The sequence below is a fragment of the Dermacentor albipictus genome, chromosome 3, assembly GCF_038994185.2.
Source record: "Dermacentor albipictus isolate Rhodes 1998 colony chromosome 3, USDA_Dalb.pri_finalv2, whole genome shotgun sequence".
In the NCBI taxonomy this organism is placed as follows: Eukaryota; Metazoa; Arthropoda; class Arachnida; order Ixodida; family Ixodidae; genus Dermacentor; species Dermacentor albipictus.
In genome coordinates, this window is record NC_091823.1 from 44,887,468 (window position 1) to 44,912,671 (window position 25,204).

Here is a 25,204-nt window from a genome sequence, read left to right on the forward strand (position 1 = left end):
TTCAAGCTGGGTATACTAGCGCCTTGGGTACTCAGCTACCCCGAAGGTTGATATCGTAAGGGTTATACAGGCATATGAATGGAATGAGTCCAGATATGTGCGAAGCAATTCTGCACTACTGCCGGTTGAAAGTGTATGTGACCCAGGTTGAAGAGTTAGTAGCTGAATAGCTGAAGGTCGTCACGAAAGCGACGGTTTGACATCATTAGGACAGCTCATGGACTTTCTCTGTTTTTTTCGCCAACATGGACTAATGGTTATTCTGCGGCTTCAAAGAGTAAGGGGCTGTCATCATGACGACACCGCGTTCGTAGCCTTTCGGCGGAACAGGTTTTGTCCCAGGTATGTGGCATTGCACAAGCGCCTCTCATCGGTTGATCCATTTGAGGCGCACATGTTTTAATGTCACTGATCAAATGTAGATCTTTCATTAAGTCAATGTAACTTCATATACAATGCGCAGCCGAAACTACCTTGTGCCACAGTTTAATAAACGTCTATAATCGGAATCATTTGCAGTTTTCATGTGCTTTTCTTCCGCAAGACTGGCTCCGCCAAACCTGCATCACTGAATTGATGAAAGCCGGCTATTGCCAGATTCAATGAACGTCTTTGACGTGAATTTCGGTCACTGCATAGGTGCCACTGGCATGTGCTTCTCTTCAATCAACCTAGCTCATTTCAACTTGCATAACTGGGTACACGAAACTATAGGTGTGTGCCAAGCTGCAACGAACTTCCGTGAAACCTTGTCAACCCCAACTTGCATCAATAGGTATGAGCCACACATCAATGTAGTGAAATTGGATTGAAATCAGTCAAGGAGTCTATTATACAAAGAAAGGCGTTCAGGAAACCTTGAGAATTTCCCCAGTTCCTCTGCTCTCACTGGTACGCAAGATCATTGTTAGCCACTTGGGCTGATTGCCGTGGAAAAAATATACCTTTCGTTTTTTCAACCGTTTATAATATTATAAAATAAAATAATGTACACTAATGTAAAAAAAGACCCTTTTTTAAAAATACAATTTGCTATATTACTGTTGCTCTACCCAATCTGTTATTACAAAATTCTTTTCTTAAGGTTCAGTTACAAAAAAACTATTTCACAATTATTTCATTGTCTGATTTCAAAATTCAATTCAAAATCAAATAAATAGAACAATCAGTTCAATATGTCTACCTTACACTGCCTTACTTTCGCTTTTAAGAAAAAAAGAAATAGCTATATTTAACGACAAAATCATTAACATCGCAGCACTGGTACTATAAGTACAAACAGTTACAAGATAAATAACGATTAAAGGAATCGTACGATTTCCGTGATTAATACACCCTTAGAGATATACAGGAGACGTTATACGGCTAATGCGGTTAATTCCAAATATTATATACGCTTCATTTATACAAGGTCCCGATAATTTATAAACTAATTCAGAACTCGCGCGACTCTGAGCGTTTGCCACAGAAATTTCATTGGGCGTATGGCGTCATCCGAGATTTGCTTTATTGTATCAAATAATTCACTCCGATGTGTTTCACTGAGAATTGGGTTAGACGACATCAAAGGAGCGCATAATAAGACAGTGAATACAACATACTCTCTAGACATGGTCAAAGGACACCATACGGGCCCATATGAAAGGTTTGCGCTATTTGGGCTGCATGTTTCTAAAAAGCCAAATCACATATGCCCACGAAGGTATTAGAACGTAATACAAACAATTGACCCCTGATGAGCTTGCTATATATTAGAAGGTGAACGTATAGGTGAAGATGTAAATTGTATAATGTACGGGTTGCACTGACTTGGAGGGGCACGGATCTCCGACTTCATTGGACACGTACGTACAGCTCTTGCCCAGTTGTGCTAGCACTCGCTTTTCTCAGAGCATTTATTAACTACGCGTAATTGTATGCAGCCAGAACATATCCTGATGATTGGCACCGCACAGGCGCGGTTCATGCAGGCCGCGGGGCATCGGCTTCGTCGCAATGCTTGTGGTCGTTGCTGCGCTGCGAGGCCGCGGCCGACCCTGACCTGTCGAAATTGCTCGACTCCGGCAGGAAGGATAGCTCGGAGCCGGTGTCCTCGAACGAATAGAAAGGCGACATCAGCGGAGTCGGGGTGTCGCGCCTACCACTGCCGCCGCATGATGGGAACGCGCCTTCCGCGCCAGCGTCCTTGGCGGCACCAGGGCGAGCCAGCGCAGGGGCCAGCTGGCCAGAGCCGCCGAACCTAATCGTCTTGCGGGCTGTGCCGCACGCGACTTTGGCACCTTCGATGCCGAGGCTCGCCGGCGGCGCCTGCAGACGCGAGCCGGACAAGGAGCGGCAGAGGCTAGAGCGGCGCCTCGCCCTGCGCCACTGCGAAGGCGCCTCCGGCTCGGACCCCGCCGTCGCGTCGGCGACGTCGTACGTTAACGACTCTGGTGGCGGCTCCAGGGGCACCACGGTGGTGAGCGAGTCGTCGAACGAGACTGCCCGTGTCGATGAAGTCGCCCTTCTAGGGCTCGGAACGTCTCCCGGTGCAATAGGCTCCAGAGCGGCGGTAGCTCGGGGCGGCGGCTGCAAGATGGCGTTGTAGATGGACTCGAAGCTGGGTTCGTCCAGGGCCGTGGACAGCAGAAGCTGCGGAGTCCTGTGGTCGGCCCTCATCGCCCCTCTGCCTTGCGGTGAGGCAGTGCCGAAGGCTTGTTGCCCCGGATGAACGCTCCGGATCACGCCACTTGGAAGACGTATGGCCACGGCGCAATCGGGCAGAAAGACGACGTGTTGCGAAGCCAGCGGCGGGGCGAAATGAACCTTCGGCTTCGTCGCCCTGGCCGCTGCTGCTTTCGCGGCCCCCCTTCTCGCACCCTCACTTCCTTGCTCCAGCCGGCGCTCGTGGTCGGTGGCCTTGGCTGCCGACTTGGTGAGGCTCGGACGCTGGGGCTTCCGGAGAGCGTCCGAGTCTTTATTTCCTGCCACCGTTGCAGCAAGAAATGGCTCTCGCCAAATCCCGACTGCAGCTGCCGTCAGACGCCTCTCCTCGGACATCGGCTCATTGGCACGGGATTTGTGGTTGGTGATCAAATCCGGCGCCTGCTTGTCCTCGGGCTGAGCTTCCAGCACTACACCTTGGCGCTTTACTCCGCCCTCGGCAGGCGCAGCCGCGGCCGAGGAAAGTGCGTCGGAAGTCTTAGAAAAGTCGACTAAAATAATGTTCCTGAGGCCAACCTCTGGGTGCTGCAGCAAGATCAAGTCACTCAGCCTAAGCGGCTGCTTGAAATTGTTATCGTCAGACATCAGCGTGTCGGCGTCCCTTCCCGAGGAAAAGGTGCTCTGCTGGAGCAACAGCTCCAGTGTGGACTCGCAGCTTTCCCGAGTCAGCTCGCAAGACATGCTCATGCTGTGCGGAGCATTGCGGGCCACCGGTGAAGCCATCGTATCGGGCTGCACATGGTCCTCGATCTTGAAGAGCACACACTGCGTCTCGTCAAAGGTGGTCGCCGACTTCGCCATGGGACGGCGGCCCGCGTGCTGATGCAGGTAGTGCTTGTTGCCCAGCATTACAACCTTCTTGACGTCCTCCGTCCATGGACGGTCCGTAGACACGCGGTGACCAACGTCGCGTCTCCGAGTCTTCCTGAGCTGAGGCCAGCCAGAGCGACCCGCTGGCTCCGTCAGTAGCAGAGCCTGAGCGCCGCACTCCGTCAACGATGACGCGGGTTGCCGCGAGCTCTCCATCTGCGCCGCCGACGAGGACGTCAGCCAGGGTAGCGGCATGCCTAGCACGACGCCGCCGTCACCCGTCTCGTGAGTTGCCGCCGCCGCACTGTGCTGCAACCTTCGAAGGTCGACCAGATCGGTTAGGCGGTGCACCGCGTTGCAGCTGGAGTTGGAGGAGACGAACGAAAGCGACATGGACTCGGACGGTGGCATCGAGCCCTCGTCCGAGTCGCAGAAGGTGAGCAGCGCCCTAGGAGCCTCCTTGGACGCCTGGTCGCTCTCGTTCGAAGTCGACGTCGTCACTGCCTTGGACGAAACCGGGATCTTGCCGACTGGCCGGGCTGCAGTGGATGCGACGCGGCCCGATGTCTCGGCTACGTCTCCGCTGGCAACCGCTCTACTGGAGTCCGTTTCAGAGGCTCCTTTTGACGAACTCTCGATGGCTGCTTGATCGAGCTTCTCATCATTCATGGTCGACTGGGTCGAGCTTTGCGGAGCGCTGCTTGGAGACGACTTGTCCAGTCCTTTTTCGGGGCCCTGAACGCCAGCTGAGATAAAAAAGGAACACGAATTAACAAACAATATTTTCAACCCCTTAAATTAAGAGACGCAAACGCGAATACTTTGTTATAGGCGAACAATTAAACGGTTGACAAATTAAAGGGGCGAAGTGTTGTTCCATCATGCAGTCGCAGTTTCTATGTGACTTCTTGACAGCACATGGATCGGCGGCCTGGTCCAGGCTGACTTGAGACTCGAGCACCTATTGTGCATTTCGATATATATATATATATATATATATATATATATATATATATATATATATATATATATATTAGTCATATAATGAGAAGCCAACAAACACTGACACCAAGTACAACATAGGGAAATTGCATGTACTTAATAAATGAAATAAAGTAATGATTAATTAATGGAAATTAAAGTGGATGAAAAAACAACTTGCCGCAGGTGGTAACCGAACCCACAACCTTCGCATGTCGCGTGCGATGCTCTACCAATTGAGCTACCGCGGCGGCGTTTCCGCATCCACTTTCTTGGGTATTTATGTGTACTAGCAGAACCCTGGGAGGGTTAGCCAGCGCCCCCACTCACAGACCATGGCGGCGGACGTGGAACGTCTTTTTTGCCGCAGGCGTCTCGAGAACGTGATCTTTTCGGGTGAAAGCAACTGGTCAATAAACCCACATATGCTACCTGAAGGCATCAATGTTGCCGGATTCGAGACCCTCGTTATGTAATAGACGAGGGTCTATTACATATTACATCGGGTCCCTCGGTTAACCCCCTTTCTTTTTGTCTATATATATATATATATATATAGGTACAGTTGACTTTGACTTACTTGTCACGTCATCTAGGAACATGCTGGTTATCTCGCTCTCCATACTGGCGAGAACTTCCGCAAATGGTCTCTCGGCAAAGTGCACTACAGGCTGAAGCTGCTTCGCCATGTACTCCTGGTACGGCTTTTGCGCTGAAAGCGATGGTGTAGTCTCTGACAGAGTGGACGACACCGAGGGCTTCTTTCGGAGCACGCTTTGGATACCACCGCCATCCGAGAACGTCATCGAAATGTCCCTCGCTCCGCTGGTATTTCCGACCAGTTCGGTTAGCCCTAAAGATGCCCCATTCTTGGGCGGTCTTTGTGCAGCGTAAGCGGCCCCTATAGGGACCCAGCCGCGATAGTCTTGAGGCACGCTGACTTGTATCGGCTTTGGTGTTTTCCCGCCTATCCTGTCAGTGCCGTACTTTGCATCGTCAGCGCTGCTCTCTGTGACTGTAGTCTTCAGCGACGACTGCTCCGCAGGCGTGATCTCTTCTTGTGACTTCATTTCACTGATGGTGCTTTCTGTGGTCTGGTTCAGAGAAGGCCGGTCAGCTTCTAAGGGTGTATTTTGCTTCATGTTAGCAAGATTTTTACCAGACACTGCCTCTATCAGCTCTGGTGCCTCCGGCTGTGCTGTCTTGCGCACAAATGCCTCCATGCTAAGCAGTTTGTGCTGAGTGGTCGGTTCCAGCGAAAGTTTCGCCATGCTGATGTCAGGCTGAACTGGCAAACCCGATTTCTGAGTTACTGACTGCTGATTAACTTTGCCGATGATGACTTCAGCGAAATGTTGAAGGGAGGTTCCCACAGAACTACCTTCAGTGGATTCTGTGGCCCTGCAGCCCTTTTTCATTCCACCGTAGGTGCTGCGAGAATGTTTCGCCCTGTCCCTCTTGCTCTTGAGCGGCCGCCGGGGAGCGCTGTTCGCGCTGTCTTCGGCTGACGAAGTATGCTCGAAGTATTCGTGTTTTCTTATCAGCCTAGAAAGTAGGCGAGCCAATTCGCCGACTTATTCGATATTGAGGTGGTCACTTTGCTTCTGCTGCAATTTTCCCGCGCCAGCATCGACAAGCTCATCTTTCAGCCTTTCTTTTTGACTAGGTGTCTTACAGTCAGCGATTTCCGGTGAGCTCATACAAGCATTCGTACCCTTGGGAACAGGCAGCGCGGGATGCTTGTTGACGTTACTGTTTTCAGAAAGTTGTTTTGCAGCATCCAACTCGGTGAGCACGCTAGCAGTGTTAGGTTCCGGACACTGCATTTGCACTTCGTTTCCCTTTTTCTCGAAATTCGTGCCGGCAGGGGGAACTGTGACTGGTACCCGACTTTGCCGAATCACGTTCCTCTCGGTTTTATCGGCTCGTGCAGTGGGTGGAAGCAAGACTGTTTTCGTCTTGTTTGGCTCTGTTCTGCCCTCAACGCCGGAACTTTTCAAAACAGGTGGCGAGGATGCGCGCCTCCTCTTCGCGTTGTGCGCGCCCGCGTTCAACGAGCTTCTGTCCGGCATTGTGCTGAAGTGGTCTCTCTTATCGGCCAACTGCAATGGAGGCTGGCTGTTTTCAGTGCGATGTTTCCGGCCCAACTTTGAGGTATCGTCAGTTGCCGCAGCGTTTTCTATCGCCGTCTCCGGTCCTTCATCCCGGTGCTCGAGGTCCGCAATCTGCTTTTTTGCAGGCTTGGTTGACACGGTGAACCCGTGAACAGGAACACTGGTGCCGAATGTCACCCCTGGGTGAATGAATGACTCATTAAAGCGTCGCACGTTAAGAAAGTTCTCACCCAACTCAATATTCCACAGCTGAATAGATGTGCGTATGCCTGCCTGTCTGCGATAACTATTCTGCGACTTGTCTTAGGTAAATGTACAGAATGCGGTATGCATTTAGGCGGGGGAAACAATTTTGCTTGCATTTGAGGACTTCTTTCACGCTCGGAAAAACACTTTTATGTAGCATGTATTGAGTAAAGCTGTATCGGGAGTTTTTCATGTCGCTCTACAAGGTTCTCGTTGACAACTTTCATCTAATTATAATATTTGAGATGTTGATTAATGAATCAATACTAATTGCGAAATCGCCACTGAGCATGGAAATTGTGTCTTGACGCCACAGTGTCGACGATATGAAATGGTGAAGAGAGAATTACATCGATGGAACGGCAAAGGAGATATGACAACGACGGCTTGACGACAACGAGAGGATTCTCAAACGATGCCGACAGTATAACGAGGACAGCGTGACGACGCCCGCGGCATGAAGACAATGAGTTGACGGCGACAGTATGATGACAACCAGATGATAAAGGTTCAACGACAACGATGGCACAACCACGACGGAATGATGACGATGGTACGAAAACAGTGGCGTAGCAACGGGTGGCGGGGGTCCGAGGGCCCCGGGTGCAAGGGGCAAGGGGGGGGGGGTCATATGGCAAAGAATGATGCGGTATCCAGTAGCCCGAGCTCATGTACCCGGTGCGTTGCGCCGCACAATTGTCGGCTGCAGCTCTATCAACACCCCACGAAATAATTGCATGAATGTGTGGGCTAAAAAATTTAATTAGCAATATGGTCGCTAAACTAATCGCCTGAGCGGAACGTTTAATGTGGGGTGCGCTCGTGCCGTGTGTTCATGCTGGGAGCAGGCGTGGCTAAACAGACGTTCAGGATCTTGGGTCCCTCTTCCGTTCAGAACGCGCAGCGAAGACGAAAAAAGACTGCAGCATGAGGACGAAGGGTTCATATAGGGCGACGTTGCATAAGTGCGGCCGTCAAAGGTCGCGAATGGGATTCTCTGGATCGGCTTCAGACTCGGTGTGGCCGAAGAGTTTGGCGGTGTATGACTCGACAGGCTGTATGACTCGATAGGCTGCCCCTCTGTTGCGAGTGCAGACCAATAGTAATGCAAGCTTGCACTGGCACGGGCTTCATCGCGGCCTTTTTTTTTTATGGTGACGCCAACAATCGACGCGAAGTGTGCTCTATTCTGTTACTAATTTTGCGGTGGTACCGCAGCTCGGATACTCACGTTTGTCCGTATAGAAGCAAATAAAAACTAGGCGTTATTGTTCAGAATGAAGAGAAATCTTAAATATCATAGCATTGGCGCCTGCGCAGCAAGGAGGCAGGTGGCGTTTTCCGTTTTTCTGATAGGGTGGGGAGATCAGCGTCACTGACACCCGATTTAATTTTCGTTTTCGTTCAGGGCTGCCCACAGCCAAAATACTGCGCGCCATAGCACGAACGACGATTTTTGTGAAGTTGTTGTTGGGCGAGTTATGAATTCCGGGCTTCAATTTTGCAAATGCAATATTGCCGCTAAAATTGGTAATTAAAACTTTATAAAGATATCTTGTGTTACTTGTGACGTGAGCCATAATCTCCACGATGCCGCATTTGTATTGGCTGCCAAGCCTTACAGTCTGAAAGAAGATGTGCACAAATGCGCTTATCACAAGTTATCAGTACAGCACCCTGTGTTATTTGGTGCAGAAAAAACAGATTGTATATCTGCTGCATAAGCGATATCTGGGAAAGAAAGCGATGTAGAGGGGGACCCGCGGGACATGCGCAATATCCAAGGCGGCTGTACTGGTGCTGAAACCCGGAAATTGTCGATATCCTCGCCCTCCTCGACTACACACAGAGGGGGGGGGGGTAGGTGAGGTGACAGAAGACCTATTGGCCCCGGGTGCCAGACGACCTAGCTACGCCACTGTGCGAGAATCAAGACGACATCCGGCATGGAATGACCAAGGCAGCATCCCGATGATAAGCGGGACGATAATGGTATGACGACGACTGTGTGACGATGATCGCGTGGCTATTACAGCATGGCGAGCGTCGGTTGACGAAGCTGGAGTGACGACAATGGAATGACCACGACGGCATCGCGACCACAATCGCATACCCAGTGGCCCTAGCTGGAAGACAACTTGGGTTGTGTTGGCGTAAGGATGGATAGATAGATAGATAGATAGATAGATAGATAGATAGATAGATAGATAGATAGATAGATAGATAGATAGATAGATAGATAGATAGATAGATAGATAGATAGATAGATAGATAGATAGATAGATAGATAGATAGATTCAAAAATGCCTGAAGTAGGCAAAGAGTGCTAATAGCATAAAATGTCTTGTCTTTGCGCCCGATTCCTCCGCCTCCAGCTGACATGCGGCCCTGCGCGCCAGCCCTACGCCATTCTGTTAAGTCCGCTTCCATGTCGGTCTTAGCAAATCAACCAAAGCCAACCTCTTCGTATCCACAAGAACCGTGCTTTCAGCTTCTACAAATATCTCACCAGCAGTCGGCGGTTCGGCGTCCCGCTGCGCCTTGGCGACCGTCTCCGCCTTTTGTAAACCAGCTTCTGCTGGGGTGCCTTGAGCGGCCTCGCACTGAACGGCACCAGCCGCGACACGTATTGGTTCGGCGGATGCCGACCGCATCACCGGCGTCAATCCGCAGAGGTCGTCACTGAACCGAGCCTTGAGACTGAGGCGGCGCTTGAGGTCCTTCATGAATGAGTCGTCCGTGGACTCCGACGGAGGAAGCTCTCGCCTCCGCAGCGACACTATGGGCGGAGGGCTTGGGGCAGTTCCGAGGGATCTGCGAAGCCACAGCACAGCAGGATACGTCAGAGAGCCTTCGGCCCTTCCTTGTGCTCTCATCATCATCATCATCATCATCATCATCATGGTTACGCCCACTGCAGGGCAACGTCCTCTCCCACACTTCAACTACCACGGTCATGTACTAATTGTGGCCATGTTGTCCCTGCAAACTTCTTAATCTCATCCGCCCACCTAACTTTCTGCCGCCCTCTGCTACGCTTCCCTTCCCTTGGAATCCGTTCTGTAACTCTTAATCACCATCGGTTATCTTCCCTCCTCATTACGTGTCCTGCCCATGCCCATTTCTTTTTCTTGATTTCAACTAAGATGTCATTAACTCGCGTTTGTTCCCTCACCCAATCTGCTCTTTTCTCATCCCTTAACGTTACACCTATCATTCTTCTTTCATTGGCTCGTTGCGTCGTCCTCAACTTAAGTAGAACCCTTTTCGTAAGCCTCCAGGTTTCTGCCCCGTACGTGAGTACTGGTAAAGCACCGCTGTGATACACTTTTCTCTTGAGGGATAATGGCAGCCTACTGTTCATGGTCTGAGAATGCCTGCCAAACGCACGCCAGCCCAATTTTGTTCTTCTGATTATTTCAGTGTCATGATCCGGATCCGCAGTCACTACCTGTCCTAAGTAGATGTATTCCCTTACCACTTCTAGTGCCTCACTACATATCGCAAACTGCTGTTCTCTTCCTAGACTCTTAAACATTACTTTAGTTTTCTGCAGATTTATTTTTAGACCCACCCTTCGGCTTTGCCTCTCGAAGACAGTGAGCATGCATTGCAGTTGGTCCCCTGAGTTACTAAGCAAGGCAATATCATCAGCGATATGTGCTGTCATAGTATGCATATTTCATCCAAAAGTTTGTCTACACTGTAAAATAATTTACACCCTGAAACGTGAAAAAGGGTGTAAATGTGTCTATAACTCACACCCACCGGGTGTGCGTTATATAGATAACACCATAAGGGTGTGAGTTATAGACACATTTACAACCTTTTTCACCTTTCAGGGTGTAAATTATATTAGAGTGTACGCGCTGGAGTATGCGCAGTGTCGGTCGGCAAAGCTGATGCGCAGCGAATGGCATTAACAAAGCAAAGTAACTTCTGCGCTTCGCTATCCTCCAGTGCATATAACTAAGCTGAACTTTAATGAAAGCATCGGGCTTCCAGTTCAAAAAAGACACTGGATACGCAGTCTTCATGCATATCTATATCACAGTTAACATCATGATCCCTTGCGTGGCAGTGTGAAGAAGATATATAGCTTCTTTTTTTTTGTGCGTGTATACCTCAGGATCGAGTAGGTTTAGCGTACCTACCTCTGTTTGTGCGTTTCAATGGTCACCACGACCTGCTGCTTGTCGAGGATCCTCTGCATGTGCTCGTCCTTAGGTCGAAGCATGTGCATTGGGGATGAGCTGCTACAGTCGGGTTCGTCGTAGTTGAGCTCGACACCTAAAAATTAATTCTGGTGTGTTAATGCATCGCTCGCAGGCACACACTGACCAATAGATTCCGGATCATTGTAGCATTTTCCGGGATAAAGGCGCTGCGCTGTAGAAGCATAAAGCTCGATTTACACTTAGAAATTACTCTCAGATTTCTGAGATTATTGTGAGAATTTTTCTCTGTTATGTTGTTCTCTTTATAGCAACTCAAATTCTTTTTCAAAAGTGGCTGCCCACACGCACAAAAGGTTCGGTTATTTAGGTTAGGATTAGGTTAGACACACACACACACACGAATACAGGGTGTTTTTCTTTAGCTGCACCAAAGCTTTAAAATTTCAAAATATAAATGACGGTAATGTTATATTTATACCGTTCGAGTGTACAAATTAGTGGCTTCTAGATACAGAACAATTTCCGCAATTACGTGCGTAATCAGTGAAGTTACGGTAACTAACTTACTAATCATCAACAATACGTGGCTACAGCAAATGAGTACTTTGGGGCCCGTCCTCGAGCTATCCCAACGATCAAATTTTCAATTGCGGATTTCATGTGGGAGCTAGGTGAACAATTAGTTTCCCTTGGCAAGCTCCTTGAAACCGAAACTGGCTGGAGAAAGAGCGTCTCTGTCTTCGATGTCGCCCCCCCCCCCTCCCTTTCGTCACGTCTCTGAGGTCGCCGCTGGTCGGGACCGCGAGCACCTTGCGTTATCTCCTTGCTGTCTACATGTTCTACATAGCTGATTGTGTCAACGCGTGGACCGGGCAACAATCACTGCAGGGCATAGCGAGATGCCGCTAGCAGCACTGTTACCTTAGTGTTATTGTATTTGGCTAGCCATATATCGGTTCACCATGCTGCCCTACCTGCCGGCGCTCCGATACTCCGTAAACGTTAACGGTACATGGCAAACCAGGTGTGCGTACGATTGCCGAATTCCGACTCCTTGAGCTGCGAGTTGTCGATTAATTCGGCTTCTCTCAGCGATTTCCTACACACCTGGGGCGCTATAACGTAAAGCTATTCCAAACTTTTCTATTCCATTTCTGCAATCGGCCCTCCGCGATTGGTTAAAAACTTTTTGGACCACCCCCGTTCACCTGTCTAACACGCGGCGTCATGAAAACCGCGATAGCTCACCATCTGATATGATCATGCATCTCACTGATTATGCATGATTTGACCGAACAAAACAAAAATAGTTATTTCTGATTCGACGCCTTTTCGCCATTAGCACTCGGCTATTGGCCAAAAGTTTTCGGGCTGCACCCACTTCACCTGCCTGTTACGCTACGTCACAAAACCGCAAATACTCCCCGTGTCAAAGTGACGTGTACGTGTTAAAGATGCATTATTATGCCAAACAAAAGTGAATTTTCTTCTGCATATCCGCAGGCTGCCCCGTTCCGAAAGGAATAAAAGATGGCTGCCCCTGATCGTTCAGGCACTGGCTACTCGCACCTGCCGGATAGCATGCGTTTATATTCGTCCAATAAATCTTCTTGCATGGCCGTGTAACGTTTTCAAGCACTTTCGGCGCTTTTATGACCTCGCTCTGCCAACTCTTCTTTGCTGACGATCCTTTAGCGGCATTCTTAACCTTTCGTTGCATATCGCCGCAATTTTTGACCAGCTATCTCAAGCTAAGTAAGGGAAAGTGGACCAATCGCAGACGCAGGCATCACCCTCTTCATCCGGTTATTGATTTTCACATCAGTGGCTCGTACCCATCGAATCCCTCTCCACTTGAGCGTGCTCCTCGCCTCTTGTCAGCCAATTAGATAAGGCAAGCCGCTTAGTGTAGGGAATGTTATTCGTTTTTCAAGAAAACAAAAGTGACCTCCAATAAATGAGGAGAGCGTTTGATTCGTCTGTTCGGACAACCCTGTGGATGACCGCCCGATGGTCGCGTCGACGGTTACGCAAATTTGACGTCAGAAGATTGGAAGAAAAAACATATTGGAATAGTTTTACGTTATAGGACCCCTGTTCTGGTTAACTCAGATGGTATAGCAACGACACCGAAAGGCGTTGGCGCTGTGCCCGGACAAAGGTGAATTTTACAGCCCTACTCTTAAGCGCCCGTTCCCTGCGTTGAGCGTCGGCGGCGTGACCGAGCGAACGAGCAGAGCAAAGGATGAAAGAACGAACGCGGAACCGCTGCGGAAGATGAAAGGCGAAGAGAGCGCGAGGAGGACAGCGGAGGAGGACGCTACAGTGATAGCATGAGGCGAAAAGTGGAGGAGGAGGGTATGCCGAAAGCGTGAGAACAGTAGTGTCGTTCTGCGGCGACGATGGCTACGAGATGACGCCAGAGTAGCATACGTCGTCTGTTCACCGATGGCATGGTACGAGCTCGTCCATCATCATCATCATCAGCCTGGTCACGCCCACTGCAGGGCAAAGCCCTCTCTCCCATACTTCTCCAACAACCCCGGTCATGTACTAATTGTGGCCATGTCGTCCTTGCAAACTTCTTAATCTCATCCGCCCACCTAACTTTCTGCCGCCCCCTGCTACGCCTCCCTTCCCTTGGGATCCAGTCCGTAACCCTTAATGACCATCGGTTATCCTCCCTCCTCATTACATGTCCTGCCCATGCCCATTTCTTTTTCTTGATTTCAACTAGGATATCATTAACTCGCGTTTGTTCCCTCACCAAATCTGCTCTTTTCTTATCCCTTAACGTTACACCTATCATTCTTCTTTCCGTAGCTCGTTGCGTCGTTGCGTCGGGGAAATGGAGAACCGCTTGCAGGAAGCTGCAGACGTGGTGAGCGACTATGCTAAGTCATGCGGGCTCAGCTGCGCCCCCCAAAAGTCGGAGCTACTCCTGGTCTCACCGCGAAAGAAGCACAGATGCGACTCGCCCACTGTCAACATACAGCTGGAGGGACACACCATCGTTCCGTCTCGGAGCGTAAAGATATTGGGAATGGTTTTCCAGTCGGATCGCACCAATACAATATTAATTCAAAAGCTTAAGACTACAACAGCCCAAGTTACGCACATGATCCGGCGAATAACAACCAAGACAAGAGGCATGGGGGAGGCGGACACGCTTCGGCTTGTCCAAGCCTTCGTCGTGTCTCGAATAACTTACGCTATTCCGTACGCACTACTCAACGAGACGGAACTCAAGAAAATCAACACAATGATCAGAAAGGCATATAAGCAGGCGATGGGTCTGCCAATCAGTACGTCCACAGAACGCCTACTACGACTAGGTGTGCACAACACGGCCGAGGAGCTGATCGAGGCACATTTATCCAGTCAGCGAACAAGGCTGGCGATTACGGAAGCAGGGAGGTCCATTCTCTTACGCCTGGGGCTCTCTGCCCCTATGAGCCATCCGCCGCCTCAGACTGTGAGCTTACCCCATGCCATCCGGAGAAAAATCACCGTACGTCCTCTGCCTCGCAACATGCACCCAGTGCACCACGCAGAGCGAAGGGAGGCCCGCGCCCTGGCCATACACAAGCGATACGGAACTTTACCCTCTACAGCCTACACTGACGCGGCTTCTTACTCCAGACGCGCAGCCACAACAGCCACCGTAGTCGTCAACACAGAACATCGGAGCAGCGTTTCGCTCACACGAAACAATCCCCTCCAAGCCGAGGAAGCGGCCATAGCCCTCGCTCTCTCCCAAACAGAGGTTGAAGTCATAGTGACCGACTCCCAACAGGCGTGCCGCAACTTTGCTAGCGGCAGAATTCATGCCACTACACTCCGGATCATCAATCAAAAGCCGCCAACGAGATCAGTCATGATCATCTGGGCGCCAGCTCATCAAGGCATTCCTGGCAACGAGGTCGCCAACCACGTGGCTCGAGATCTGACCCACCGAGCCGACGCCGAGGAATCTGAACCCGAGCGCATGCACCCTCTAGTCTCTTACCAAGACATCACACAACACTACAAGCTAACCCGCAGAACATATGCACCCCCACACAAGTCACTACCTAGAGAGCAGGAGCGATTCCTCCGGGCTCTACAGGTCAATACATTCCCCCACCCAACCAGGAATCACCTCATAGACCCTACAAAATTCTCTCCGCAATGCCGCTTCTGCGCAGAGCCCGGGTCCCTCAGGCACATAGTAGGAGGTTGCAGAGCGGCACCATTAAATCATCCGAACCCTTACCCCACTAACGAGCTTTGGGAGAGAGCCTTGGCCAGCTCCGACCTCGAGGATCAGCAACGGCTGATTGCGAGGGCCCAGGACGCGGCCCGAGCTCAAGGCATTCTGGACTGAGGACGCCTCTCCCTAGCTGCTTCACCTAATAAAAATGTTTATTCTCTCTCTCTCTCGTCCTCAATTTCAGTAGAACCCTTTTCGTAAGCCTCCAGGTTTCTGCCCCGTAGGTGAGTACTGGTAAGACGCAGCTATTATACACTTTCCTCTTGAGGGATAATGGCAACCTGCTGTTCATGATCTGAGAATGCCTGCCAAACGCACCCCAGCCCATTCTTACTCTTCTGATTATTTCCGTCTCATGATCCGAATCTGCCGTCACTACCTGCCCTAAGTAGATGTATTCCCTTACTACTTCCAGTGCCTCACTCCCTATTGTAAATTGCTGTTCTCTTCCGAGACTGTTAAACATTACTTTAGTTTTCTGCAGATTAATTTTTAAACCCACTATTCTGCTTTGCCTCTCGAAGACAGTGAGCATGCATTACAATTGGTCCCCTGAGTTACTAAACAAGGCAATATCATCAGCGAATCGCAAGTTACTAAGGTATTCTCCATTAACTTTTATCCCCAATTCTTCCCAATCCAGGTGTCTGAATACCCCCTCTAAATACGCTGTGAATAGCATTGAAGAGATCGTATCTCCCTGTCTGACGCCTTTCTTTATTGGGATTTTGTTGCTTTCTTTATGGAGGACTACGGTGGCTGTGGAGCCGCTACAGATAACTTTCAGTATTTTTACATACGGCTCGTCCACACCCTGATTCCGTAATGCCTCCATGACTGCTGAGGTTTCGACAGAATCAAACGCTTTCTCGTTATCAATGAAAGCTATATATATAAGGGCTGGTTATATTCCGCACATTTCTCTATGACCTGATTGATAGTGTGAATATGATCTATTGTTGAGTAGCCTTTATGGAATCCTGCTTGGTCCTTTGCTTGACAGAAGTCTAAGGTGTTCCTGATTCTATTTGCGATTACCTTAGTGAATAGCTTGTAGGCAACGGACAGTAAGCTGATCGGTCTATACTTTTTCAAGTCTTTGGCGTCCCCTTTCTTATGGATTAGGATTATGTTAGCGTTCTAGATTCCGGTACGCTCGAGGTCATGAGGCATTGCGTATACAGGGTGGCCAGTTTCTCTAGAACAATCTGCCCACCATCCTTCAACAAATCTGCTGTTACCTGATCCTCTCCAGCTGCCTTCCCCCTTTGCATATCTCCCAAGGCTTTCTTTACTTCTTCCGGAAAGGCGCGGCATTAACGGAGGCCGGTTTGCGGCGGCTGCTGTGAATCGCGCCCACGCGTAACCCACGGGCTGTCTCCCGATTAGCTAGGTAGTCGCGCCACCCTTCGCTACGTTTTCAACGTGTCGCACGAGACAGATTGTCGGCGCCAGCCAGTATATCGCGAAATGTAAACACGTATAGGTCTGCGCTCACATTTCGTATTAGGGAGTATTGTAAACGTCGGTGAATTGTTCTTAAGCTTTAGTTCTTTCTGAGGAACCCGTATGGGTTTCCTTATTAGCTTTATGATACTCTCTGTTGGATAAGAATATTCTTTTCATACGGTAATAGTATACGAAAAGGTAAACATTTCAGCGTCCCATAACACTATATATGAGCGAAGCGCCGCGTAAAAGCAAAGGCCTACCTGTCTTTCGCTCCGCCAGGATGGGCAGGTGTCGTCCCTTGCATGTCCGATACAGCGGCGTGGCAGGTGAATCTCTTTCCGGCTTTTCTGTGATGGAGCTGCTGCTGGAGTGCAGCTGTTCGCCACCCTCGGAAGAGGAACTCTCTGTCTCTTGTACCGTCGGTAAACCCGCCACCTGCAACCACCCAGCAAACGAGTGCGCACAAGTGCTACGTTCTACGAAGTCTGGCCACCCAGAAGACGTGACAATGTAATGTAAAAAAAAGTCGCAGTTTCGCCCGAAAGCCGAAGCATCGATTGCGATAGCAAATTAGTGGACAGCTATACGATGTAAGGGTAGTAGATTTATTGGTCGTATAAACTTGTGAACATCGGATTCTAACTAAATTAAGAATAATGGTATCGCGCGCATACTAGCAAACATGAACACATCTCACTCGATGACCGCGGAAACTCGCTGTCAAAACGTTGGAGTGAGGAAGCGCGGCAGCAGCAGCGAGCGAATTGACCTTCGGGCTGCGTTCTGCATCAGCGCGTACTAAGTCGGGAAAAAACGGCCTGTATGGATAGTCTGTGGATATGCCTAACTCACTAGCTACAATTCGCAGATTAAAATGTGCCGTAAAATATTTCATTAAAACGTAAATTAGTGTAACTATGGTTATTATTCAATTGCGAATTTTCATTTCTCATAGAAGTAATGATCGCCTTTATCGAGCAAGTTAGCTCAAGTGTTGGAAATGCGTTGTCTGCCACAGGCCATCTGTAGAAATCTTGGCGCAGCTAAGAAAAACACACGCTATATAACACGGTGAAAGGCGATCGAGTAAGGTCTTGCACAAGCTATACCTATACCTGGCGCTGCCATGCAAAAAAAAAAAAGCTCAGATCAAAACACGCGCAACCGGTCGCACTGGCGCGTGTGCGCGCGAAACGCACCTTGCGACCCTTGACAGCCTGCTGACTGATGTAAAGGGGCGGATGACGAGGTGGCACCAACGAGTGCTCCCGCAAGTACGAGCCATGCTGGACGACGCGTGCCTGTCGCCTCGACTCGCCGTGTTCCTCGCTGCCTTCTTCGTCCCCCGCCGAGTACTCCCCCTCGCTGTCGACGTCCGGCAAGGGCCTGTCTTTGGTCAGAATGCAAGCCGTTGAAGAGGTGGTCGAAACGTCTGCGTCACGCTTCCGTTTGCGCTTCGAGCGGCGGCTGCGGCTACTGGTGCTGGTGCTGCTGCTGGAACCGGCACGTTCGCGCACCATCCTGCAGGCGTCGCGAACTCGTCGTGTACGTTCGGTCTCGCACCTTCGGAGTAGCAGCTAAAGGTTTAGAGAGTGCAAGCACGTGTCCCGCCATCGTGGAATCACGTGCCTGTCAACCCTATTACTTCGCCGCATATAGACCACCCTTTGCAAATAGATTTGGTTTACGCGTTGTCGAGACAAGAGGCGTGTTAGATATTTGAAGGCATCGAATAACATACCCATCTACTCACTGCAAGAAAGACACGCTTGTTTTTCTTGGAAAAATTAAATATTAAACATTCCGCAGCCCGCAGCCCGCAGCCCACTGTCGCAGTTTTGGTATGTTCCAGCCGTTCGAGCCACTTTTATCGCCGGCTATACAGCGTGTGCACGTGAAGTACGCAAGCTAAATGAAGCAATGGGGCAGAGCTACCTCGTGACGAAACATCAGAGAAAGGGGTACGGAACCTCCGATATATCTTTGTTCATAACGCCGTGTACTATACTATACCATATATGTACAGGCAGATGAAGTTTGCGCATGTGGAACTTAAAACACAAAACCACTTAGCTTAGCCCGCAGAGTTGTCAAGCAAGCATAGCTTGACAACTCTGCGGTGTACGATTGAAGTGTAGCATGAAGCCCGGGTGCTATATTTGAAGACCTTGAAAAAGGCCCAGGGTTGCCCGACTTCGGCCTGTTATGATGGCCCACAAAAACTGCGAAACGCGAAACTCGTGGCGATGTAAAAGAGCTTGTTTATGTATGCCTACTCCGTGCATCTAACGTCTCGCTCAAAGGCACACGTACACCGTGGTTGTGCGGTGCAGCGCAATTATAGACATGATAGCGGGTTTCATTTCTTCTAATTAAAACTGCATATGCAAGCTACCTCAACTACTCATCAGCGAGCACGCAAGCAAGCATCAGTAAGCTTCCACAAGCTGATTGTTTGGTGGATCTGAGTAGTGAACTCCGTGTGGAAATCTGAAACATGCTGAATTTCATGCTTACTTTTGATACGCGTAGCCAGCAACAAGGAGCAGCAACGCCAAGGCCAGCATTATGCTAAGGGCGATGGTGAAGATGTCACCTCCTTGATTTGAAGCTGTAACGATATGTGCGCGATTGCAGTGCAATGCTATGAACACCACAAACTGTAAGAAACGGCGCCAGCAAGCATACGCTCGTAAGTAAATCTTTAAAAGATGCGTAATGGCCTAGAAAGGAAACGCGATCACTTTCCCCACGCATGCCGTGCCGGACTACGGTTTGCGGGTCATCGACTATATATGGTGAATAATGCTATTCAGATTACGTCATAATGGGCTCAGAACTGTCGAGGTAATTTTTAACCAAGGTACGTCATCAAACATATATATGGTGGATAATGCTATTCAGATTACGTCATAATGGGCTCAGAACTGTCGAGGTAATTTTTAACCAAGGTACGTCATAAAATATCCACCAGAAAATTTTGCAAATCCAATTAAAATCGACAAACGACTTGTCACATGGAATCCCATGCAATTATGTTACAAAGCCTCCTTTATCCTATTATAAAGTACGAGTTAAAATACACTCATTTATTTACAGGTATCCATCTTGATCACTTCTTTCTCTTCCCCCCTGCTGTTCTTGTCTCTTCTGTCTTCTTCTTCTTCGCCGGAACATCACATCCTCCCGGACTTCGGTTTTCATCCCTCCTGGGATGATAGGGTATGACATTTCCCACTGTTGCTATTTCAGTTTTTCCTTCCGGTCCCAAATAGTGTAGCGATTTCAAGATTCCTTGTTGCTTGACGGTCTTTATCACTGTGTAGGGCCCAGAAAATTTGGACTTCGGTCCATCTAAACTCCTCCGGACTAAAACTGTATCTCCAGGCTCTATTACAGGCATCTTTGGGCTATGTCGCAGATCGAAGTGTCTCTTCATTGTTGATCTGTAGCGTGAAAGCTCCTCTTCTGTTTTGCGCCTTTCCTGCAGATCTACTTTCCCAACGATTCCAAGGTCGTAGTCGGCCGGTAGCCAAGTTGCTTCGCCTGATGCAGCAAAGTTAGGCGTGCATCCTAATCCCATGGTATGAGAATGATTGTGGTGCCTGACTGCTGCTTCCAAGGCACACTTCCATCCTCCATGGAAATCATGGTAAATTGCTATGAATGTTTTCAAATCCCGAATGAGCCTCTCAGCTAGGCCGTTTCCTTCTGGATGGTAGGGTGTGGCAAATCTCAGGGCAATTCCTCTATCACGGGCCCATTCTTGAAGCTTCTTACTGCGGAAAGCTGGCCCGTTGTCGGAGACCACTACCTTGGTGTTCTTGAACATATTCCGCTCCAGTAACGTCAAAACAGAATTGGCGTCTTCCTTTCCTGGCTTTGCAGCAGCCATGCGTGTGCATTCATCTATTGCGACAAGGAATGCCTGAGTCTTACTGACTCCCTCTCCTCGCTTTTTTAGTTCGGCAAAATCTAGATGAATTACTTCAAATGGGACTTGGGAATGATGAGCGATGACCATTTGATTCCCTCTTGGACGATACTTGGCCTTGTTAATTTGGCACTGGTGACATGTTTGCACGTAGTTCTTGATATCTTCCTTCATATTTTTCCAGATGAATCGACTTTTTATCTTCCAATAAGTTTTCCAGAATCCATCATGCCCTCCTGACTCTGGGCTGTCATGGTACAGCTTCAAAACCTTTTTCACCAAAGTTCCTGGCACACAAAATTTGCCATTATTGCAAGTCAGATCTTCGGTGCCTTCCCACAAGCTGCAAACATGTTCATGATCAGATGTTCTCACTTCTGTGATGTGAAGCCTGGAAAGTGCATCTGCGTCAGGAAGCTTATCACCAGGTCGATGGCTTACATCGAAAGTGAACTGTTGTATTTCACTGATCCAACGCGCCACTCTGCCCTTGGGCCGGGTTAATCCCAAGAGGTAGGTTAACGCTCGGTTGTCAGTGAAAAGCCGGAAATGACGACCCTCTATGTAGCTTCTGAAATACCGGAGTGTCATCACAACAGCCAGAGCCTCTTTTTCTGTGGTCGTGTAATGTTCTTGAGCTTTTGAGAACGTAGAAGAATAATAGCCAATCACCTTGAGCTGGCGTCCTTGCTGTTCCGTTGTGTCTCGTTGATATAGAACGGCCCCTGTACCATATTGTGAAGCGTCCGTACACAGCTCGAAAGGCTTGTTGAAGTCAGGTAGCACAAGCACAGGATCCGACGATATAGCTTCAACAAGGTACTCGTACGCTTTCTCGCACTCTTCACTCCAGATAAATGGCACATCCTTTTGCGTCAGCTTGGTGAGGCATCTTGTCTTTGCAGCGTAATCCTTAATGAACGCACGAAAATGACCGGCGAGTCCGAGGAAAACACGGAGTGAGTGTAGGTCATATGGCTTGACGAGCTTCTTCATCCTTTGTATAGACTCCTCTTTGGTTGTTTTAGTTTTGCCGTCAAAAACTCTTCCTAGAAAGACAACATTTGTCTGAAAAAATTCACTCTTGTTCTTGTTAATCTTTAACTTTGACTTGCTGAGGGCTTCTAACACGCACGAGAGGTGTTTTTCATGTTCTTCTCTTGTACGTGAGTATATGATGATGTCGTCAATGTATACGTTACAAAACTTTCTCAGGAACTCATCAAGAATGCCATTCATCATTTTCTGAAACCAAGCTCCAGAATTCTTCCAACCGAATGGTAAGCGGTTGTACTCGTACACATCGAAAGGTGTTACAAAAGCAGTGTGCTGCTTGTAATCTTCTTGTAGTGGCACCTGCCAGTATCCTTTACAGAGGTCGATCCGAGAGAAAACATTTGATCCACCAGTTTCATTGATGATCTCGTCTATTCGGGGCATGGGAAAAGGAAACAAATCAGTCTGGCCGTTGATCTGCCGGTAATCTGTGCAAAGGCGAAATGAGCCATCGTCTTTCGGTACTATGGTGACTGGTGACGCGAAAGTGGATGTTGATGGCCTTATAATACCGGCATTTAGCATTTGCTGCAGTTCGGCCTTTAGCCAGGTCTTTTTCTCGAGGGAAAGACTGTACGGCTTTTTACGCACTACTGTGACGTCACGAAGCTTAAACGGTACCTCGAAGACATCTGCTGCTGGCGGGTACGTCTCAACACAAATAAGTTCGGGAAAATTTGTCAGTATCTCATCAGCATTTCTAACTCTTCGATGTGAATTTTCAATTCCACGCAAGTTAGGCTTAAATGATCCGTCAATAGTCACTTCGTCTCTCCAAGAAATATTCATCTTCAATCGCTTCATATCAGGCCGAGATAAAAGAAACAGGAAATCAACACCCTGCATGACAAGGGCATCTACTTTTAGGTGATGTCCACCAAATTCAACCTCTACTTCTGCCCAGTGTTGCAACCTTCTAGTTTTTCCATCATAGCTTTGAACACTAACTATTCTTCCTTCATAAACCTTGCTCGGTTGGATGATTTCCTGATTTACCAGGCTTACAGATGCTCCAGTATCAACCAGGGAGTCCAGACATTTTCCATTTACCATCATTTTAACAAATAGGAGATTTGACTTCAGAAGGTATACATTTTCCATCGTGTCACATTGGTCGGACTCGGTATTAAAATATTCTACCGTTTCGCCATGTGCGTCAATGCTCAGTGGTAGAGTACTATGCCTTTTGATGGGACCGTGAATCAGAAAATCACTGGACACATACTTAAGGCAAGCAAGTAAGTCATCCGTGGAGGTTGGACGGTGTACACAAACCTCTCTTTGCGATTCGTTAGTCATGCCTTGAATTATCAGGGGAAGGATTGCAGAGTCTGGTAGATTAGGGTCGGCAATGTAGAGTAAACGTCTCTTCTCGAAAAAATAATCCATGACTGTCCCTTCTCTGTGTCTGAAAGCTAATGCGTCGTCCCATCTGTCAACCGGATTTCGCTCAAAAGCAGAAAGAAAACTATCTTTCCACTTCTGCCATGAATCACGGCATTGACTTGCGATTCGCATGTCCCACCATGTTCTGGCATTGCCAGATAAAAAACGGCGCATGTTACACACTTTGTCGTCCAATGACGTCCAGTGGTTTTGCGCACATGCATATTCATAAAATCTGAGCCACAAGTTGGCGGCATTAGACACCCCATCGAAACTATCGGGCTTGAACTCTTCTTGATGTGGCTTCTGTGCTCTTAGTGAGTCGCTAACTGCTTCGAAAATCAGTCGCTGTTGCTCATACTGCGTGGTCTGCTGCTGAAACAGCGCTTGCAACAAGGGGTTATGCGAGTGCTCAGTCTCGTTCTTGGAATCTATCCTTGAATGTCCCGGAAACATAACCTCAAATTCAGACATAGAAGCATCGATTCTTACCACACCTTTCTCAACGAGGGCTGCTTCGTTCAGTTGACTCTTCTCAGCGATGATGCGAAGCAGTTGCGATGAAGTCGCTGATTCCTGAAGAAGCACTGGATCTTCGCCGTCAAGCTGGTAGGTCTTCACGGTCGTCTGCCCATCTGTTCTTCTTGCCAACGTTACTTCGAGCCACATGGTCGGCTGCGCCAAATATAAAGTACGAGTTAAAATACACTCATTTATTTACAGGTATCCATCTTGATCACTTCTTTCTCTTCCCCCCTGCTGTTCTTGTCTCTTCTGTCTTCTTCTTCTTCGCCGGAACATCACACCTATTAAGGCTATTCACTTTCCGAAGCTTCAATACCGATGATGACCCGGTGGTACGCAGAAGGATGCATCGGCCACCCTGCCTTAGCTCGCGGCGCGATCACCCTGGAAGGACACTCACGCAAGAGGCAGTGCCTCGCTGCTGTCAACTGGAATGGGTGCGAGCAGTTGCAGAAGGAGTTGATGCACTGCACGTTAGGGTTGTCGAAGCTGCACTCCTGGTTGCTGACGCACGCTTCGTTGAGGTTTTTGGCTGCAACGTTCAAGCGCGCGCATTCAGACCGTGGAGCTCCTCCTTGCGTCGTTGCGTGACAAAGCAGGCAGAGCGCGAGCGTTTAGGACGTGATGCGCTAGCCTTGGAAGATGTTCCAGAAAGATTTTTTTTTTCCGGGTTTAGTTTCAGCTGAAAAGAAACGTGACTAGCACTGTAAGCGAAAGAATGACGTTTGTTTTCGGTACCACGAAGGCACAGATTAAGTCATCCAGAACGAACGAATGAACTGCATTTGAGACGAAAATCTCGTAACCTATGACTTTCCGCATAAGTAATGTCACTCAATACAATGAATGCAGTAAGACCCTGCCGCAGGCTGGCACCCCAATTTTCTAAATAACGGCACGTGGTAATTTGGGGGATTTGCAAAATCGAAGTCGAGCTGCTTATATTCACTTCCGTCTTGTGGAAAAGGATCGTCATAAGAACCGTATAAGTGGGCTAAAAATCACTGTTAACTCGCGTTCGAGTCGATATGCGAGTATACGGCATGAAATGTTTTAGTATATAGACTTGCATTAAGGACCCGTATTTAGTATATAGACCGGCATGTGTAGACCCAAGACCCGTATTCTCACCTCGGACACACTTCTGGACGCCACCCTCATTGATGTAGACGGGTGCCGATGAAGCGCAGGCGCACTTTGGCGGGCCGTTCTCGTTGCTGCGAACGTGCGGACACGTTTTCTCAGCCAGAAATTGGACTTCGCCGATTGTAATATATAATGCACTATTCTCGGGTAGCTCTCTTTTAACTTGACGATCAGTACGCAGAACAGTCATCATATATACTTTTGATATAGAGCTCTGCACAGTAAATTTATGAGAGAAAACATGCTAGCATCACCATGCAAAAGTGAAGCGACCAGCCAAAACGAATAACATTGGCACATTCACGAACCGCAGTGGGGTGTTGGGCTGCTATATACGAGGCCGCGTGATCGAATCCCGGCCGCGAGGGCCGCATTTTGATGGGGGCGAAATGCGAGAACACCCGTCTGCTTAGATTTAGGT

General features: G+C 48.9%; 2 protein-coding genes across 4 annotated transcripts in view; both read right to left on the minus strand.

Moving 5' to 3' along the window:
• Positions 1-1,379: 1,379 nt before the first annotated feature.
• Positions 1,380-5,912, minus strand: LOC135898186 (streptococcal hemagglutinin-like). Its single transcript, XM_065427005.2, has 2 exons — positions 5,075-5,912; positions 1,380-4,259 (listed from the first exon to the last, which is right to left on the minus strand). The coding sequence occupies exons 1-2, from the start codon at positions 5,910-5,912 to the stop codon at positions 1,963-1,965; spliced, it is 3,135 nt and encodes a 1,044-aa protein (XP_065283077.1). The 3' UTR covers positions 1,380-1,962.
• Positions 5,913-6,067: 155 nt separating this feature from the next.
• LOC135898188 (uncharacterized) overlaps positions 6,068-25,204 on the minus strand; it is a 55,736-nt gene continuing 36,599 nt past the window's right edge. Inside the window, exons 4-11 of one of the 3 annotated variants that reach the window (XM_065427006.2) lie at positions 24,769-24,854; positions 24,038-24,169; positions 19,254-19,347; positions 17,936-18,257; positions 16,997-17,171; positions 11,009-11,144; positions 9,364-9,668; positions 6,068-6,787 (exon numbers count right to left, since the gene is read on the minus strand). In XM_065427006.2, coding sequence (XP_065283078.1) covers positions 6,069-6,787; positions 9,364-9,668; positions 11,009-11,144; positions 16,997-17,171; positions 17,936-18,257; positions 19,254-19,347; positions 24,038-24,169; positions 24,769-24,854 — 1,969 coding nt within the window. In that variant the 3' untranslated portion in view covers position 6,068. The remainder of the gene's footprint in view (positions 6,788-9,363; positions 9,669-11,008; positions 11,145-16,996; positions 17,172-17,935; positions 18,258-19,253; positions 19,348-24,037; positions 24,170-24,768; positions 24,855-25,204) is intronic. The other 2 variants (XM_065427008.2, XM_065427007.2) reach the window with 2 other exon arrangements.

Bases quoted from the DNA above. Each gene is read 5' to 3' on its own strand.
- LOC135898186 (XM_065427005.2), bottom strand. From the start codon at position 5,912: ATGAAAAAGGGCTGCAGGGCCACAGAATCCACTGAAGGTAGTTCTGTG. The intron at 4,260-5,074 runs GTAAGTCAAAGT...TTTTTATCTCAG, and splicing joins GTTCCTAGATGACGTGACAA to CTGGCGTTCAGGGCCCCGAA.